This window comes from Herpailurus yagouaroundi, unplaced genomic scaffold (assembly GCF_014898765.1).
Source record: "Herpailurus yagouaroundi ecotype Mexico unplaced genomic scaffold, PumYag 295, whole genome shotgun sequence".
Classification (NCBI taxonomy): domain Eukaryota; kingdom Metazoa; phylum Chordata; class Mammalia; order Carnivora; family Felidae; genus Herpailurus; species Herpailurus yagouaroundi.
The window spans coordinates 1,022,229-1,040,887 of record NW_024412512.1 but is presented as its reverse complement, the minus strand read 5'-3'; the positions used below and the strand labels follow the sequence as shown (position 1 = coordinate 1,040,887).

Here is an 18,659-nt window from a genome sequence, read left to right as displayed (position 1 = left end):
CCCCCCCCCCCCCCCCCCCCAGGGAGCTTCTGCCCATCTCTGCCTCTGACCCTCTGCCTCCCTCTCGTGAGGACCTCGTGAGGACTCTGGGCCTCCTGGGAACCCAGAGTCACCCCCACCTCAGGGGCCTTAATCTCATTCGCAAAGTGCCTTCTGCCGCTAGGGTTCACGGCCACAGACAGGTTGCTGGCAGTAGGGCAGGACGTGTTTGTGCTGTCACTCCGCTGACCCCAGGGCGTGACTGAGCTTTCTGAGGCATGGAGCCAGCTCTGCCTTCTGCCTGGCCCTAGGAAGAGGGGAACCTGTGTGTCACTAGGACATGCAGAACTCAGTGGCCCCCCCTCCCTAACCTACCACCCTTTTTGTGCTCCCGTGGCCTGGCCTCCCAGGACCTGCACACACGCCCGAAAGCTCCCCACCCTCCTCAAAACCCGGGGGCTCTTGTACATGATGCCCCAGGTTATCGTTGGAGAGGTCAGCTGGGAGTGGGGGCCCCGGATTCCCCAAGAGCCACCTCCAGTGCCTTGGAGGACGGGGCGGAGAGGAAACAAGATGACAAGCCAAGGGCCCCATCGTGGGTCACTTGGGCAGAGTGGTGGCCTTTGGCCATCCGCTGGGCCTGCCCTGCCAGCCCCCAGCCCCACCCCTGCCCCCACCTTGGGGACTTTCAATGACTGACCCCCCAAGAAACCACACGCGCCGCCCATGGCTCCCGGAAAGACGCCCACGGCCAGAGACACCCCCAGCGCAGCCCAGAACTCCTGGCCACGCCCACCCCTGCTTTCCCTTCTCCCCGCCCTTCCCCCACCCTCACCGAGGCCGGCGGCCCTGGCTCCGTCCCCAGGACTGCTGAGCCACCGGAATGGAGCGGGCTGTGAGTCAGTCAGCAGGAAGGGACACTTACAGCCACTTGCATCAGATGTTCCTGCCGCGTGGTCCCACAACCTTCTAGAAGCCCCAGCTCGTGACCCTCGCTTTTCTGGGCATCTCCTCGGGCTTGGGGTTCCTGTCCATGGGGGACCAGACAGATGGGAATGGGTGGAGAGGGTACAGGCTAGGCTGGGCACCAGCTTGGGACTCTAATTCCACGAGTCCCCCCCCTACCCCCACTGCCATGCTCACCCCAGCTCTCAATCCTGATCCCAGCACCCTGGTCCTCCTTTGAGGCTGCACTGGGACCCAGGTGTCCCACACCAGCTCAGGGCTTTAAGGCAGCCCTCTGCCCCCTCTGAGTCTCAGGGGGCCCAGCTCTGAGCAGGAGAGGGAGAGGCCGGGGCCGTCCCCCAAAGGCACTGCTTGTGAGCACACTGGAGCCATCCCAGACATGCCCCACGCCACCCAGCCCCGGACACAGGCCCCCTCTCCTCTCCGGCGGCGTGTGCACACCAGCAGGTGCATGGGCCACGCACCTCCACCCGGCTCCCACGCCCCACACAGACCCGGGCCTTGTTTGTAATGCCGGGGGGAGAAAGGTCTTTGCCGTTGCCCCCTGGTAGGGTTGTCAGGTAAGCTACAGGACCCCACCGTTACCAAGTCAAATTTGAATTTCAGAGAAGTGATGAATAAGGTTTGGGATATTTGTATACGCGGGACTCGCTCTGAAAAGTATTCATTGTCTCTCCGAAATTCACATTTAACTGGGTGTTCTGTAATTCATTGGCTGAATCTGGGAGCTCTGCCTGCTGGGATGTGGAGGCCCTGAGTTCCCGGGGCTCCCCCAGGCACTGCCCAGGAGGTGAGCACCCAAGCCCCCGCAGGGGCCCAGGGCTCAGGCCAAGGAGGGGGTGGTCAGAGGGGAGACCACTGAGCACGGAAGCTTGCCTCCTGGCTCAGAGGAGGCTGGCAGAAGCAGAGACCCCAAGGATGGAAGTCAGGACCTGCCTGCTGTCTCCCCTGGGGTGTGGGGGAGAGCCCACATACGGCACAGGCTGAGAGTCACCCCGCAGAAGCGAGGGGCTTCTCAGGGACCTGGCTGGGTGTAGACTCTTGGAAAGAGCAGAGTCCTTGCACCTTTGGTCTAAGCTTTGCCAAGCCAGCTTCATGACTGCGGCGGGAAAGGGGGTCAGCACCCCCCTCCTTGAGCCCCTAGGGAGCCACAGGGGTGGCTGGAATAAAAAAAAAAAAAAAAAAAAACTGCAGGGGGGGGGGGGGGGGGGGGGGGGGGGGGGGGGGCGGCCCAGGAGCCAGGGAATCATTTCCTGCTTGTCCTCCTTTTTCAGGCCAGCACCTGCGGCTCTGGGAGCCTCAAAGTAGCCCCTGGGCCCCCAGGGCTGTCCTGAGCCCCCCTCCCAGGCTCTGGCAACCCCCTCGGCATCTGGCATCGGAGGGGTGGGAAGCGGTGCTGCCCTTGGGACTGCACCCTCCCCCGCGCCCCAGTGACAGTCACCAGGAGCTGGGCAGGTGTGAGGAGCAGGGGCCAGGACATCGTCTTCCCGCCCTCACCTGCCTGGCAGATTCCTTCCACCCCCAGAGGAGGTCAGAGGCGGGGAGCGGGACCCCTGGGGGTCCAAGGGGAGGGAGGCAGGGTGGCTGGCAGGTACCTCCCAGCCCTCTCTCTCCGTCGCTCCCTGGCCCCCGGGCACCCGGCACCTCTGGGACCTCAGCCCATAAACAGGGCCTCCTCCAGGAAGACGGTAGGCTTTGGCTGTGGGGATCTGTGGGGCTGGCCCACCGCAGGACAAGGGCCTAGGCCCGAGAGCCTGCAGGCTGGGCACAGGCGCCCCTCCCCTTCCTACATTCCCCCTGCCCGTCCCTATGGCCACCAGTGCAGGCCAGGCTAGGGCCTGCATAGCACAGGCACCCACAGGCACCTGTTAGGCCCGGCTCTCAGACCCAGGGGCTCCGGCATCTCTGTGGGGGGGAGGGGGGACGTCTCTGACCTGACCTGCTCAGGGCATGTGCGTGAACTGATTGAACATACCCCTATGCAGCCCGGGGTGCGCACAGAAGCCTGCACGTGTGTGCGCGTCACGCGTGGCCCCCACCTGCTTAGGGGGCCCACCGTGTGCATCGCGGCCCCTCCCAGCGTTCACACAAGTGTGTGCTCCCCTCGCGGTCCCCACCTTCTCACACACGGGGCAAGGGACTGCAGGACTCGGCAGGGGACACTGGTGATGTCTGGGGACACTTGTGGCTGTCATAACTCGGGGCGTGCTCTACATCAAGTGGGAGGGCATGGACGCTGCTCAACACCCCGCAGTGCCTAGGACGGCCCCCACGAAGAATGACCTGCCACTACGTCACTAGTACTGGGGAGGCCTGCTGGAAAGACCCCAGAGGCAGGGCCATCATACTGTCTGCCCACCTACAGCCTGGGGCCCACAAAGGGACCACCTGTCTGGGCTGTGTGACGCTGAGGCAGCTTGTCTGAACGGCGCCCAGTGCTGGGCCTGGCTTCTGGCTTTGGGAACAAGTCTGTCCCCACTGGCCAGGCTCCAGGATCGGCCACCAGGCCCTGAGCGTGGCTGCACCTGGGAAGATGGCCCTGGGGCGAGGCCTTGGTTCGTTTCCGTTCCCTGAGGTCAGTGTGAACGGCAAGCCCACACAGGTGCACACGTGAGGGCGGACGCAGCTAAACACCCACACTGGGGTATAGACCGACTTTCCTGTCCTGGGCTGAACCACGTTCCCCAGAAAGATACGTCCACGACTCAACCCCTGGAACCCGTGAATGTGACATCTGGCGACAGGGTCTTGGCAGGTATAACTGGACAAGATGAGGGGTGCTGGAGTAGGGTGGGCCTGGTGCCACGAAGCAAAGAGCAGACGCAGAGGAAACGGCCACCTGAAGGTGGAGGCGGGGAGCAGGGGGAGGCGTCTACAAGCCTGAGGGACTCCAACCCCGGAAGCTGGGAGAAGCAGGAAGCATCCTCCCCTGGAGCCTTCCGAGAGGGTGTGGCCCTGCGGAGACCTTGATTTCAGACTCCTGGTCTGCGGAATGGGAGAGCATACATTTCTGTTTCAGGCCTCCCCAGTGTGCGACGCCGTGTTACAGAAGCCACCGAGGCTAACACACTTACACAAGCCCCGTAGGCACAAACACACAACCATGCACACACAGACGCTCAGACACACCTATTCCTTCCAGCAACATTCAGTGAGCGCTCCCGGTGCGCCAGGCCCGGTGTGCTGGGCTCTGGACGGGCAGTGGACAGGGCTGTGCTCTTATGGAGCTGACCTGAGGAGGGGCAGTGACCCATCTGTACCCCCCTGAGCCACCCGAAGCGCATGAAAACCTGCAGTTAACCATGTACCCACAGAGAGGGCCCCTGTGGAGGCAGAGGTGGGAGGGGACAGCCAAGAAAGGACGGAGGGAGGAGGAGGAGGCAGCTTCGAGGTGGCCTCTCCGGGGCAGGCAGGTCTAACAGCCCCACCCCAGGCACTTGAAGCCAAAGTGTGTGTCTACACAAACACACACACGCACACACACGCAGGGGACAGAGGACTTGGGGCTGACTGAAGTCAGGTGTGGCCCGAGCTGTGGCCTTGGCAGGCGGCACATAGAGGCAGCCCCCTGGAAGGGGACAATTCAGTTTCAGGTCAGCGGGGCCCGGTTGGGGGACAGTTGGGTTTGGGTGGTGGCAGGGCGAGCTGAGGTCTGGAGGAGACGGAGGTGGGTTCACCCCACAGGCTTGCGCTTCCATGCGCCCAGGGCTTGGAGTCTGAGGACTTTGCACCACAGTGCTTCAGGGACAGGGAGCTGGCCCAGCTCCGGAAGAGCCGATTCTACCGAGCCTGGGTGGTAGGGGCGCCGGCCCAAATGGGATGGCATTTTATCTCCTGTCCTGGCTGCCCCCCACCCCCGGGGCTCTTTCTTGGTCCAGGGTCCCAGGTTGTGGCATTAATCAAGAGAGAGCCACAGCACGCTCTTCCGGGATTGGGGAGCTGCAAGAGGGAGCCATGGTGTATTCTAGGGCAGGGAAGTCGCCCAAAGGAGTCAGTGTGTCCCACGCCCTTGCCGGCATCCCGGGGGAGTTGCCAGAGCGTAGGGCCCGGCTTCAGCTCGGTGCCGGGGATCCGCGGGCCTCCCAGGGCCTCAGGCGGCCAGTCCAGCACCCACACCCCTGCCCACAACCGCCAACATCCCTCCCAAGTCCTTCCCCTGTAGCCCCGCGCACCTCACTGCGCAGGCTCGCGGAAACCCCTCCAGGCCCGAGTGCGCAGCCGCACGCGGCCCGGAGAGCTCTCCAGCCCCGCCCCCGTAGTGCGCTTGTGGGCGGGATTGGCGGAGGCGGGGCATGCGTATTGGGCGGGGCGAAGCCTGGCCTATAAAGGCGGCGGCGGGGCGGTGCGCCCGGCTCCTCTCGGCGGCGGCGGCGGCGGCGGCCCAGGAAGAGGAGTCCGCGGTGGTGGCGGCGGCAGCGGCGGCGCTGTTCCCCGCGCGGTCCGCGCAGTGGGGTCCGGGCTGCGTGTCTCGGGCGGCGGCGGCGGTGGCACTGCGGCCCCGGCCCGAGTCCGACCCCGGTGAGTGCGGCCCGGCGACGCTGGCCTGGCCCCGACCCGGTCTCGGGGATCGGGCCCCGCGGAGCCTCGGCGTCCGGGGCTCACGGCGCGCTGGCCGCAGCCACTCACGTTCTCCTTTGTCTGCTCCCGCCTGCAGGGTCCCCTACCCGGCCGCCCCCCGCCCACGGGCCGCTCCCCCGGGCCCGCCGTCCCCTCCCCCGCTGGCGGGGCCCGGACAGAAGATGGTGCAGAAGAAAACAGCCGAACTTCAGGGCTTCCACCGTTCGTTCAAGGTGAGGGCCGGGTGGGTTTGGGGTCGCCTGGGGCTGGACCACTCGAGTGGCCGGTGGGATCCACCCGTGGCTGCTGCCCGCCCTCCCCGCCCGCCCGCCCGCCGTGTGTCTGGGGCTGCCCCAGCCGGGAGTGCGCTGGTGGGGGTGGTCAGCGGGCCACAGTCCGGTCCCCAGCGCCCTGGGCACTGTGAGGTCTTTCCTCCAGGAACCCCAAGCGCGGTCAGGGCCCCCAGGCCCTTGGGAGCACCTGGTTGTGTGTCCCCTGCAAACCCCTGTGCACTGCTAGGGAGCTCAGGCCACAGTCCCGTCCTCAGCGCCTTGGACCTGTAGGTCTGTGGGGTCTTTCCTCCAGGAATCCGAGGTAGGACTGCAGGTCCCAGAAAGCCCTCCTAGGTGGTCCTTGGAATAAGGGAGTGAATTGGATGCCCCTCAGCCCTGCGCCTCCCAGACAGTCCGGGCCCAAGTGCTATTTCCTGTGGGAGCAGGAAGTTTCTGCGGTGGCCCCACGGCTGCAGTCTTGGTCTCAGATGAGCGAGTCTGGGGGGGGGGGCGGGCAGGTGCTGGGGAGGGGCCCCACGGGGCTGGCTCAGGGGACGCAGTGATGTCAACGGCCTCCCCACCCCACCAGCCGCGTTATGTAATGGCTTCCCTGGGCCTTCTTGGGCAGGGACCTGTTGCCCTGTAAAGAAGGCAGGACCTGGGTGTGTGTGGGCACGCGCCCGCGCGCCCGCGTGTGTGTGTGTGTGTGTGTGTGTGTGCTCGCGCGCGCGCGGCGCACTTTCATGTGTGTGTCTGTGTGTGTACACAGGCACTCCCAGAACCGGGGTGGGAGGAGCAAGCTGAGACTGTTTGGGTTAGAATTCCCAGGCCTGTCCAGCCACATCTTGGGCCAGCGTGCCCCACCCCTGCCCACACGCCTGTCATCCTCGCTTTACCCCCTGCCAGGGGAGCAACAGCCTTGGCAAGTCCAAGTGTCCGGGGCCGGGCTGAAGCAGGGGGTGGACCCGAGACGTCACCGGCAGTGGTCTATTCCCTCCTGGGGCTGGGCATGAGCTAGGACAGGGTCGGTGTGAGGGGCCAGCACGGCAGCCAAAGCAAACTCGAACTTTCTGGATGATTCCAGCCGCCTCCTGCCAAGGCCTGCTGACTGGAGGCCTGAGGCCAGCCCCAGGCCCAGCCCGCCCACATTGCTTGGGACTGGAGGCTGCTCCCAGGTGGGACCATGGGAGTCCTCAGGAGTGGGAAGGACCCTGGCCAGGGAGCCTCAGCTATGAGAAGGTCCTCTCGGCCACTCTGGGGCTCCCCTCCCGCCATGCTGAGCTTGCTTCTTGGGCTGGGCCTCGCCTTCCCGCCCCAGTCCAGCAGCAGCACTGCCGGGACCCTTTCTGCTGGGCGTCTCCCAACACACTTTCCCCATTTTCAGTTGGGAAATCGGAGCCTTGGAAAGAGATGTTTGCCCCGAGTCTCCCTGCAGGTGGAGACAAGGACACAGGAGCTGCTTTCATCAGGGGTGGCCAAGCCACCAAGGTGGAGGCTGGGACAGGCTTGTGGGGGTGGCGAGGGGACCCATAGGCCCCCTTGAGGGTCCTCGCACTGTTCCTCGGTCCGAGGAGGTACAGGCAGCTTCCTTCCATCACTCAGCCACAGACGTGGGTCAGGCCTGGGGCCGAGGTCACTAGACGGAGGTGAGAGGCTGCTGGCTGCTGGCCCTGAGCGTCCCCCCCCCCCCCGCCGCTGTCCACCCCTATGTGGTTACCCTGGGGCCCCTCCTCCCAGGTAGAAGTAGTGACCTGGCCCCTCTCGAGACCTCTGGAGGAGCCCAAGGCAGGGTGCTGGTTTCTGGCGTTGGTGACTGTGTGCCTGCCTCCCCACGGAGGCCAGACCCCCACCGGGCAGGGCCAAGGGCCGGAGCACTCCTTTCTCCCGTCTGCCTGGCCTGGCCCGGCCCAGGCCTCCTCACAGCCCTGCACAGGGGGGTGGGGAGGCTGAGAGGCCTGTGCCTGTGTTTTCAGACGCTCCCTCTGACCTCCGCCTGCCCCCTCTGCTGCCGGCCTGGCTTCCGGGCCTCCCGTTTGTAGGGATCTGGCCCAGCTCCTTCTGCCCTGGGCCCCTCGGTGTTTCTCTGGGGCTTTCCTGGAGTTCCTTCTCTGGATGATCCTCCTGCTGGAGCCCCGTCCCCAGTTGTCCTGAGGCCCCAGGGAGGGGCAGTGACCTGGCTCGGGTCACCCAGCATCAGCAGCACCACCGTGCACAGAGGCCCCCTCACCCACCTGAGGCCCCGGCCACCTAGTCGGCCAGGGTGCAGGGAGCTAAATTAGAGCTATCTCCTGAAGGCCTCTGCTGGGCCTCAGTGTCCTGGCCTCAAAGGCCTCACATCTCAAGCCAGGGGCCATCCGTACTCACTGTGGCCCATCTGCTCTGCAGAAGATTATTCCAGCAGCTCTCTGGGGCGGGTAAGACAAGGTTTCTCCAAGCCCCAGCTGCCTTCCTTCCCTGCTCAGGGTCTAGCACCCTTCCCCCGGTCCTGGGGACTAGCGGGTGACCTCCAGTGGGCCTCTCCCTGCAAGGCTGGTTTCTTAGCTGGGCATGGGGGCCTGTGAGTAGCTCTGTCCTGGTGGCAAAATGGGACAGTGCTGGCTGTGGCCCGGGCAGGGCTGGGCAGAGGGCGGTCCGGTGTCTACACTGTTGCAGCCGGAGGCCTTGGAGGCCCGTCCTATGAGCCACGGTCGGGCGACAGTGGGACCTCAGAGGGAGCAGTGCATGACCAGGAGGGCAGTGCCTCCCTGTTTCACAGAGGGAAGACTGAGGCCAGAAATTCAGGGCCTCGTGTTGGAGGCTGTGGGAAAGCAGGCAGGGCCACCCCTGCTGGGAACCCCGCCTAGAAGCCAGAAGCCGGTGACTCACCCCCTCCCACTGACCGCCTTGCTGTCTTTGATCCTCTGCAGCCCAGGGGGCCAGTTGGGCTGCGGAGGTTGTCCCGGGTGAGCCGCGAGGCCTGGCCTGGGCACCATAGTGACGCACGCCAGGCCCTCTTGCCTGCTCGGGGCCCCTCCCCGCAGCGCATCCCTTTCCTGGACACCCCAAGGGCCCTGGGGTTCGGGGGAAGAAGGACCATTTCCTTACAGTCAGGCAAAGCCAGGCTTTTGTCCCCCTGGACTTGTGGATGCAGACGCGGGGGCTGGGTCACTCTCTGGGCAGGCCCTGAGAGCCCTCCTGTCCTGTCCCCCGCAGGGGCAGAACCCTTTCGAGCTGGCCTTCTCCCTAGACCAGACCCACCTCGGGGAGACCAACTTCAGCCTGGAGCATCCTGCCCGCCCTGGTGAGGGCCGGAGAGGAAGGTGGCGGTGCGGGAGGGCCGGTGCGGGAGGGCAGCAGGGGCTGCCTGCTGAGCAGGGCGGGCCTCACCTCCGGGTCTCCTAGTGCAGATATGCCCGCCAGCCAGCCCATCGACATCCCAGACGCCAAGAAGAGGGGCAAGAAGAAAAAGCGGTGCCGGGCCACCGACAGCTTCTCGGGCCGGTTCGAAGGTCAGTGAGGACTACAGGTGGGGGTGTAGGGAGCCGTGGCCAGCCCGGGGCGGCTCTCACCGCACCCCTGCTCCCCAGATGTCTACCAGCTGCAAGAAGACGTGCTCGGGGAGGGTGCCCACGCCCGAGTGCAGACCTGCGTCAACCTCATCACTAACCAGGAATACGCCGTCAAGGTGAGCACCAGCGCCCGGCCAGCTCCCCGCACCTCTCCCTGCAGCGCCTGGGCTCTGGCACTGGCCGCGGGTGGCGGGAGGGGGGAGCTGGCCTTTGAGCTCCCGGACCAGCAGCTGGGGGAAAACTAGTATCTAAAAATGGCCCCAGGGCCAGTGACTCAGGCCACCCCTGGGAATCTAGGTCAGCCTGCTCTGAGCCCCTGAGTCTGGGCAGGAAGTGACCGTAAGGAGCCGCTCCCTACACAGGTGGCTGAGCACCTGGTGCCAGGGCGCCTGAGAGCTGGGGGCTTCGGTCAGAGTTGGCTCTTGCCTGCTGGGTCACCCCAGGCCACTCCTCAGCGACAGGCGGTTCTCCGTGTTGGTTACAAGGGTTAAAAGGCAATGCCGTACTTGGGGCCCAGGGAGGCTTGGCATCTGGGGAGACCAGGGTGTGGCCTCGAAACCTGTGTCTCTTGGCCAGGCAGTACGGCCCTGTGCTCCGAGAAACCGTCCAGTCTTCCCTGGTGACCCTGCATCCGGGTGGGGTGGGGTCACAGGAGGCTGGCCGACCAGGACTGAGGACCGGTGCTCCCCGGTGAGCGAGGCTGGCCGGAGCCCAGCGCTTCGGTAGAAGTCCGATGGCAAAAGTGGCCATCGTCCCTGCCCCGTGAGTTCCAGGTCGGGCGGCATGATGGTGCCAGAGAACTGGATGCTTGGCTTTGAGCGCTTTCTGCAAGACAGGCCACGCACTGAGTGTTTTCCCCTTAAGGACCGTCGGGCAGCCTGGCCTCCTGTGCCCCTTCGACAGTTCGGAACGAGGCTCTGAGGGGTTAGACAGCCCGAGTCACACCTTGTTGGGCCTCCTGCAAGGTCATCCCTCTGCCCCGAGGGACTGCAGTTTCCTCCATGAGGTGGGGTCCTGGCCAGATTCCCAAGGGGTAGGATGAGGTTCTTCAGGAGGGCATGGCTGCTGGCATTGTGTCACGAGGCCCCGACATCTGGCTGGTCTGCCTCTCCGAGGCACGGGTGCGTTTGTCACCAGACAGGTGGGACGGCACGTAGGCTGGGCCCCGGCAGCACGCGGACACCATGCCTGCCTGTTGGAGGGGCGAGCTGGTGGCACACCGTGTTTCCCTCCTCCAGGCCGGCGCGCTGGGCAGGGAACCCCGGGCCTGCCCCGCCCGCCCGGTGAGAGGGGCCTAACATCCAACCCGGGAAGACGTTCCCAGTGGGTGCCCGGGGGCCGAGGTGGCCCGGAGAGAGCCAGCTGGCACCTTCTGCCCCCACTTCTGTGGGCGAAGGTGTCTCGGGGAGAATCCGGGAGGCAGGCGGGCCCAGAGCTGCCAGGTGGCGGCGGCGGGATCGGGGGCAGAAGCTGGCTCCCGGAGGCTCTGGAGTCGCGGGGAGACTGTCCCTGTTGGTGGACGGGAGGGCCAGTCTGGGCTGGCATGAAACAGGCCTGGGCTGAGGGGCCCGTGGCAGCTGCCCAGACTGTCACAGAACAGGAGAGGTGGGACTTGGCACCAAAGTGGGCAGGGGCGGCTTGGCTGGCAGCCAGGCACCCCAAGGCCGCTCTAGTCCCCTGTGTGGTGTGGGAGTCCGCACAGTGGCCACCGGTCTCCCAGGCAGGGAGGGGATGCTGACACCCTGAAGGGGCATTTCGCAGGCGTCTCAGGCCCCAAACATGCCCCCGAGGCCTGTGGGGTCAGGAGCGGAACAGGCCCGCCTCCTCTTTCTGCCGTTCTTGTCCAGCTTGTCTCTCCCCTGATGCCACTTGGGAAACATGTTGCAACCCCCACCCCCCTCCCCCCAGCCTGTGCTGACGCCATAGTTCTGACTTCTGGCAAATTCTGGGCCGCAAGAGGAGAGCTCTGCTTAGAACTTAAGGTCTAAGCTCGAATGGGGTCTCAGCTGTGGCACAGGGCAGGTCTCTGGTGGGAGCCCCTTGGGCTTTGGGAGGGGCTTTGGCTGACCCACTGCTCTGTCTCCTGTCCGCCCCCCCCCCACTTAGATCATCGAGAAGCAGCCTGGCCACATTCGGAGCAGGGTTTTCCGGGAGGTGGAGATGCTGTATCAGTGCCAGGGACACAGGTAATGTGACCCACCTTGCCACAGAACCGGGCCCTTAGCCATCTTTCCGTGTGTGAATGGGCCTGAATGCCTCCTCACCCCCAGCAAGCATTTGGGGAGCATCCAGTGTGCAGCAGAGGCCGTGCAGGGTGCACTGGGGAAGACCCAGCGTCAGGCAGGCAACCCAGAGTGGGCAGGGTGGAAGCAGGCCCGTGGCCCCGGCCCCAGCCTTCCTGTGCACAGGCGGGGGTGGAAAGGGTGGGCCCCTCCTGGGCTGGGCTGTGGGTGCACAGGGGCCTTAGGAAGCCTCCCTCCTCTCCTGCCTCTCCAACCCCCCACACCTCAGGAATGTTCTAGAGCTGATAGAGTTCTTTGAGGAGGAGGATCGCTTCTACCTGGTGTTTGAGAAGATGCGGGGCGGTATGTGGGGCCTGGGGGACGTTTGCAGCTGTGTCCTAATGGGCTGTGGGCTCGGCCACCAGGGAGGACTTTTCAGATGTGCTCGTCCTGCACATCAGAGGGGGCTTGTGGGGTCCGAGCTTCCTGTCCACATGGCAGCTCAGGGTTGAAGGCTCTGAACCCAGGGAGGCCAGAGTGGGCACTTCCCTGTCGGGTGGAAGTGGGCACTAGGCACTGGGCGGTGGCCTGGAGACACGGAAGTGACGCGTATGTGTTTTTCCTCCACCACGGCCTGGCCCCAGGCTCCATCCTGAGCCACATTCACAAGCGGCGGCACTTTAACGAGCTGGAGGCCAGCGTGGTCGTGCAGGACGTGGCCAGTGCCCTGGACTTCCTGCACAACAAAGGTGGGTGGTGGGGCTCCCTTGTTCCCTGGGATGTCCAGCCTCGCGCCCTGTCCAGCTGCTTGAGACTCCTAGAAAATGCCTCCACTCCCTCCACTGAGTCCCAGTTCTCACCGCAGGCATCGCCCACAGGGACCTAAAGCCAGAAAACATCCTCTGCGAGCATCCCAACCAGGTGAGGGGCGCCGGGGAACCGCCTTCCCTGCGCCAGGGCCCGGGCTGGGTTGGCCTGGACCGCCGCCCCCCACCCCCCCCTTACCGCCTTTTCCCACCCTTCCTAGGTGTCCCCTGTGAAGATCTGCGACTTCGATCTGGGCAGCGGCATCAAACTCAACGGGGACTGCTCCCCGATCTCCACTCCGGAGCTGCTCACCCCGGTGAGGCGCCCAGGCGGCAGGCACGCAGCGACCCGCTCCGTTCTGCTCTGGGGCTGCGCGGCCCGCTGCCCCTGCCGTTGCGTAACCTCGAGGTGCCGGCTGCTCTGCTGCCTAGCCCGTGGAACTGGTGCTTTTGCTTAGCAACAGCCACTGATTGGCCCGCGGAAAGTGGCGGGCGGGGCCACGGGCGGGAGGGGAGGGGCGGGCTCCCAGCACCTGCCGCTGGTTGGGTGGCTGGGCGGGTGGGCACCTGCCACCTGTTGATTGGGCGGGTGTGGGGGCGGGGCCTGCCCCCAGCCCGTCTCTGATTGGCCAGGCTGGGCATCGGGCACCGCAGGCTCAGGTGACCCAGTGTTGGGGCCTTCACGTGATGCCGGGAAGTCCCGGCCTGCTGCAGTCCCCTCCTCCCCTCCACGGGCCCTGACGCCTCGTCCCGCCCGCAGTGCGGCTCAGCGGAGTACATGGCCCCCGAGGTGGTGGAGGCCTTCAGCGAGGAGGCCAGCATCTACGACAAACGCTGCGACCTCTGGAGCCTGGGTGTCATCCTCTACATCCTGCTCAGCGGCTACCCGCCTTTCGTGGGCCACTGCGGCAGCGACTGCGGCTGGGACCGCGGCGAGGCCTGCCCGGCCTGCCAGGTGCGCGCGTGCGCCCCGTCCCCTGTGCGCCCGGTGCATCGCAGGCCTGGTCTGTGCGCGCGTGCGCCCCGTCCCCCCTTGTGCCAGTCTCTGAGCATGTGCGTCCCCCACCCCCAGCACCCCTCTGTGCCCTCCCCCAGGGCCTGCTTGCTGCCGGGATCCTGGCCTGTGATGCCTGATCCATCCACGGGGCAGTGCTGGCCTGGTGCTCCCGGGGTTACACAGACTCCTTGGTTTTATGGTCTAGGAGAGGAAGCATTTGGAGGTCGGGGATCTGCCGTCCGGCAGGACTAAGATTTAGGGTTTGGGATGATCACGTTGCAGCCTGGTGGCCTTCTGCTCCCATGAGCCCCGCTGCCCAGAGTTGCCTTTCTGCTGCTTGGCTTCTCTGGGGCAGAGTTCACTGAGCACTCTCCTGAGGCCAGGTCTCTAGTCCAGCCTCCTTTCCTCTCAGGCGTCTGGCCCCCCAGAGCCCCCGGTCCCGCCAGCTGATCTCGGGGCCCCCACTGCAGCCCCTGCCCACCCCCCCCCTTGCGGTCCGGGGGCCAGCCGTTCAGGTCACGGGTTAGGCTGCATGGCTGGGTCTGGGGCCTGCGGCAGCTTGTTACCGAGCAGCGTCATGATGTACCCCGTTGCGTCCAGGCCGGTGTGGATGTTGGGGTAAGTTGGCTGCAGCTGATTTCACCCCCTTGCCCCTCCCCCACAGAACATGCTGTTTGAGAGCATCCAGGAGGGCAAGTATGAGTTTCCCGAGAAGGATTGGGCCCACATCTCCTTTGCTGCCAAAGACCTCATCTCAAAGCTCCTCGTCCGCGACGCCAAGCAGAGGCTGAGCGCCGCCCAAGTCCTGCAGCACCCCTGGGTGCAGGGGGTGAGTGAGCCCTGCTGGGGACCTCCTGCCTCTGGCCCGCCTCCGATGGGCAAGGGAGGGACTTGGAGCAGGGGTATGAGCATCCCCGGGGAGGCCAGCATCGACACCCCCAGGTGCAACGTGGGTCTGGGGCCCAGCCTTGGGGTCTGCAGGGGCCCCAGGCGCAGCAGTCAGACCCACCACCTGCTTCCAGCCGGGCGCCAGGACTGCAGAAACTGCTTGAGCTTGTGCCCTGGAGGCATCGGGGCCCCTTCCCGCCTGGCACAGGGAGCAGGCTGAGGTCGTGCAGGTGTTAGGCAGGTGGCAAACCTCGGGCAGGGCCCGCCAACCCCAGTCCTGCTCCCTGTCCCCCCACCCGCAAGCCGCGAAGAGCCTGGCGTTTCTCTGGCCAGCAGTGCCCCGAGCCAGGCTGCCTGCCCAGAGCAGGGAGGGCCCACGGGCAGGAGTCTTAACCAGACGTTGGCACCGGGAGTCCACAGGAAGCAAAGGCTGGGGCCCTGGTGTTAAGGCCAGCCGGTGGAGGGGCTCCCGGCCCCTTCTGGGGCACCGGGAGACCTGTGGGGGCGGGGGAGGGGGCAGGGGGCGGGTCTAGAGAACCGCTCTGGGCTTCTGCCTTGCCCTCCCCCTGGCCTGGCTGGGCTCCAGCAAATACACCCCCCCTCACCTCGGTCGCTGCCAGCGGGGCCCCGGGAAGGCAGCTGGGCTCTGCTTTCAGCTCCGCCTCTCCCCTGTCTTTACAGTACGCTCCAGAGAACACCCTGCCCACACCCATGGTCCTGCAGAGGTGAGACCCATGGGGGGGGGGTGGGTCTCGGGCCCGAGAGCGGGGGGGACCCCAAGTCGAGGGTGGTTAATGTTAAGATGATTAAAATGACAAGCCGTCTTTAAATCAGGGGGCTGGGAAAGCCATCTAAGCGCTTGGGTGTCCTCGTACCAGTGATGGTGATGGATTGGGCTCCTGGCGGGGGTCCTGGTCCCCCAGGGAGGCTGGGCATGCCTGGGGCCTGCAGCCCCTCCCCCCGAGGTACTGCACAGACTCTAGGGGTCCCAAGGGGATCGGGCCCCGAAGCTACCTTTCACCTCCTTGGTGACCGCCCCGTCTCCAGGAACAGCTGTGCCAAAGAGCTCACGTCATTTGCGGCTGAGGCCATCGCCATGAACCGGCAGCTGGCCCAGCGGGAGGAGGACGCGGCCGAGGAGGCGGAGCAGGGCCAGCCCGTGGTCGTCCGAGCTGCGCGCTGTCTGCGGCTGTCGCCGCCCTCCCAGAGCAGGCTGGCCCAGAGGCGACAGCGAGCCAGCCTGTCCGCGGCCCCCGTGGTCCTGGTGGGAGACCACGCGTGACCCCTCCCTCCCTCTGTACATAGGTCACTCCCCCCCTACCCCCCCATCAAATCTAAAAAGTTTTTTAAGCTATTGCCAGCCGGTGACCAGCAGGCTGCCCTCCCCTGGCTGGACTTCGAGGCGCTAAGCTCAGTTGGGGGGGCTCTTTTTATATGAGGTTTTTGCTGTTGGCTTTTTTTCTTTTTTCTGTCTCACCCCCGTTTTTTTTTTTTTTTTTTCCCTTTAAAGGTGTTAAAAGCAAAGCAGGCACCTGGGGAGGAGGTTGGAGGGTGTGTCGCCGGGCTTGTCCCGTCCCAGCCCCAGATACGCACCTCTACTGTGAAGGGTCCCCACGCCCCACGCCCCACGCCCGCCCTGCCCAGATGTGACTCAGGAGAGGAGGGCACTTGTCGCCTTCCAGAGCTGGGGGCACAGAAGCGCACCCCTCCCCCAGCCCTCACAGTATTTGCAGGGACGGGCCACCCCCACGTCTCCCCGGGGTGACACAGCACCTCTTTAATCCCTCACCCTGAAGCACCCTGCTCGCTTGGTGGGGTGGGGGCTTCTCAGGTCTCCCTTGTGGCTGGAGGGGGCTTGGGTGCGGGCAGGTGGGAATCACGGCTGCCTGCCGGGCCCCGCCTCTGACTGACAATCGGGGCTCCCTCGAACCTTGACCTTAAGCTCTCGCCGCCCCCTCCCCTGCCCTCTCCAAGGGGGACCCTGCCCACCCAGGAGGGCAGTGCCAGAGGAAGTGGGAGGGGTTGGACAGGCGCCCGTCAGCCAACGTGGGGGTCCCTCAGACCCCCACCCTGGGCACCGGAGTGCCCTTTCTCAGGGCTCAGTCTGACCATGGCCACGTCCTGCCCCTCACCGTCACCCCTGGGTCTGGTGAGGAAGCTCTGTCACCACCCCCCCCTTACTCCTCCTCAGAGCCAGGGCCCAGCCAGGGGTCCTGCTAAAGCCCCCCGCCCCCAAGGGCAGCGTTTCTGCATGCCCACCTTCAGGAACACGGCTACAGCTGCCACGGCCTCCTCCCGGGCACCCAGGAGCCTCCGTGCCCGCCTCTACCCACCTTGGCGCCGGGGTCAGATGTTGAGTGACCGCCGGGCTTGGGGCAACTGACCCCCCTCTTCCCTCGGGTGGGAAACACTATGCAATACAGGCTTCCCTTTTCTCCATGTTCGTGTGCTTCTGCCGGGGGTGGGGGGGGGTCTCTGCAGCCGCCCCCACCAGGGCAGCCTGGCCCTGGGGTCTGGGCGAGACTCCGCGGCAGGCCGGGCCTGGATCGCCCCCCCTGGCTTCTAGTTGTTCGTCCCGTTTTGTTCGTTTTTTAAAGACATCGGTTGACTTCCCTTCCCTGTTCTTGAATACTTGAATGTTGGGGGGCCTTGTGGGTTGGGGGAGCTCACATGCCGTTTCTGTGGCAGTCTCTGGTGGCCGGTGGGGACTGACTGCCCCTCCCGTCCCCCGCCTGCCTGGATCTGTGGACTGGCCTTTCCAAAGACCCCGGGGGGGGGGGGGGGGGGGGGGGGGGAAGGCCGCCCCGCCCCCTGCTTCTCGCCCATCAGTGATTGATTCTACGTTTTGCAACTGGGGATTCTGCCTTTTTGTAAAAAAAGAAATGCACCCCCCGCCTGCCGCGGGTGCCGTGGCCGCTTTAACTCTGGAAAGCTGAGCTGTGAGGAGCTTTTTTTTTTTCCCAAAGGTGGGGCAGCCACTTCCTCCCCGTCACACGGACAGTGTGGCCCAGAGGACTGTCAGAACCGCTACTGTGAATGGGCGCCCGGCCCCTGGCCCTGGGGGAGGGGAACGGCAACGTTTCAATGTTCAGATGTATAAAAAAGACAAAAAAAAAAAAAAAAAAAAGAAACTCAAGTTTTTTAGAAGTGGGGGGGAAACATCAAGCACTTTAACTGCACCACACCAGGTGAACCGATACAGCTCATTTTCCTTACACCAACGTCAATGCCGGACTTTTGTATTGTTTTGTAAGGATTTAATAAAAGTCATAAAAACTTGGGGGTCCTCGTCCTGGTTTTCTGTTGAGTGACGAGCAGCCCCAAACCATTTCTCGATCGTCGATCTCACTGATGCCGTTGGAGTCCGGGGTTTGGACGGGCGCCGAGGGGGTTGGCCTGATGCTCGGGGGGCCTGGGCCCTCGTCTGTCCGCGGCGGCTGCGGGCCCGGCTTCCTCCCGACGTGTGGGTGGCTCTGCCAGACTGAGAGGACAGCCAGAGTTGCCCGGGACCGAAGCGGGAGCGGCCAGGCTGGCCTGCTCTTGGACGCCATCACGTCCCCGCATCCAAGGCCCGGCCCTCTGCTGTCCCGGAGCCGAGGGTGCGCAGAGGCGAGCAGCTTGGGGTGGCGGGGCTGCTACCTTTGGCCGATGCAGCCCAACGAAACCTGGTAATTCCAGCCTGTCCCGTGTGGCTGGCCCTCGGCCATCATGAAATTGTTGCTGCAAGCAGGCTTTTGTGCAGGATAGCCGGGGGGCTGACCAGATCCCGGCAGGGAGGCAGTGGACCAGGGAGGGCTTCCCGGAGGCAGGAGCCAGTGGGGGGGAGGGGCGGTGAAGTCGGCGGTTAGGGGGCGGCAGCCTGGGCTGCCACGTGCTCCGGCTCATCAGAGAAGCCAGGCGAGGTGATGAGATAGCAGGGCGCATGAGCCACCCGGGGGAGCTGCAGGTGACCTGGGCTCTGTGGGGCAGGGGGCCGGTCCTCGAGTGTGCCAGGCTCAGTCCCTGGAGCTCCTGTGTCTGCTTCCCTCCCTGAGCGTCCTGTGTTCAGGACCCAGCCAGGGGGCAGGCGCTAGGATCGCCTGGGCCAGCAGAGGCCGTGGGTCACCCCTCCTGCCGGGACCCGGGGCTCAGAAACACAGCCTGCCCCACCTGGCATCCCCGAGCCTGGCCCCACCCCTGCTTTTGTTCAGCTCCCTCCTAGCCCTCCCCCGAGACCCCATGGCTGCCCTGCCCAGGACTGGACCGCCACCAGCCCCCTCCAGGGCCACTCCCCACCAAGTCCCTCTCTCGGCGCCTCTGGGACCCTTCCCTGGCTCTGGCCCAGCCTGACATGTGGGTGGGTCGGAGTCCTGCCGACCCTCACCGATGCCCTCTCCCTGCCCCCTCCTGCCCCCTCCCTGCCGGGCGGCATAGGTACAGCCTGT

The 18,659-nt window shown here is 65.3% G+C and overlaps 1 protein-coding gene across 2 annotated transcripts; it reads left to right on the top strand.

The window, feature by feature from the left end:
* The first annotated feature begins 5,316 nt into the window (after window positions 1–5,316).
* Window positions 5,317–17,515, top strand: MKNK2 (MAPK interacting serine/threonine kinase 2). 2 transcript variants are annotated; one of them, XM_040461898.1, is made up of 14 exons: window positions 5,317–5,463; window positions 5,600–5,735; window positions 8,967–9,054; window positions 9,161–9,262; window positions 9,341–9,438; window positions 11,429–11,508; window positions 11,834–11,907; window positions 12,189–12,293; window positions 12,410–12,465; window positions 12,572–12,667; window positions 13,111–13,305; window positions 14,012–14,176; window positions 14,917–14,960; window positions 15,283–17,515. In XM_040461898.1, exons 2-14 carry the CDS (start codon window positions 5,685–5,687, stop codon window positions 15,515–15,517), a joined length of 1,389 nt encoding a protein of 462 aa, XP_040317832.1. In that variant the 5' UTR covers window positions 5,317–5,463; window positions 5,600–5,684; the 3' UTR covers window positions 15,518–17,515. The 2 variants fall into 2 exon arrangements, with proteins under 2 accessions (XP_040317832.1, XP_040317833.1); XM_040461899.1 differs by lacking the exon at window positions 11,834–11,907 and having other exon boundaries at window positions 9,156–9,262.
* The last annotated feature ends 1,144 nt before the right edge of the window (window positions 17,516–18,659 follow it).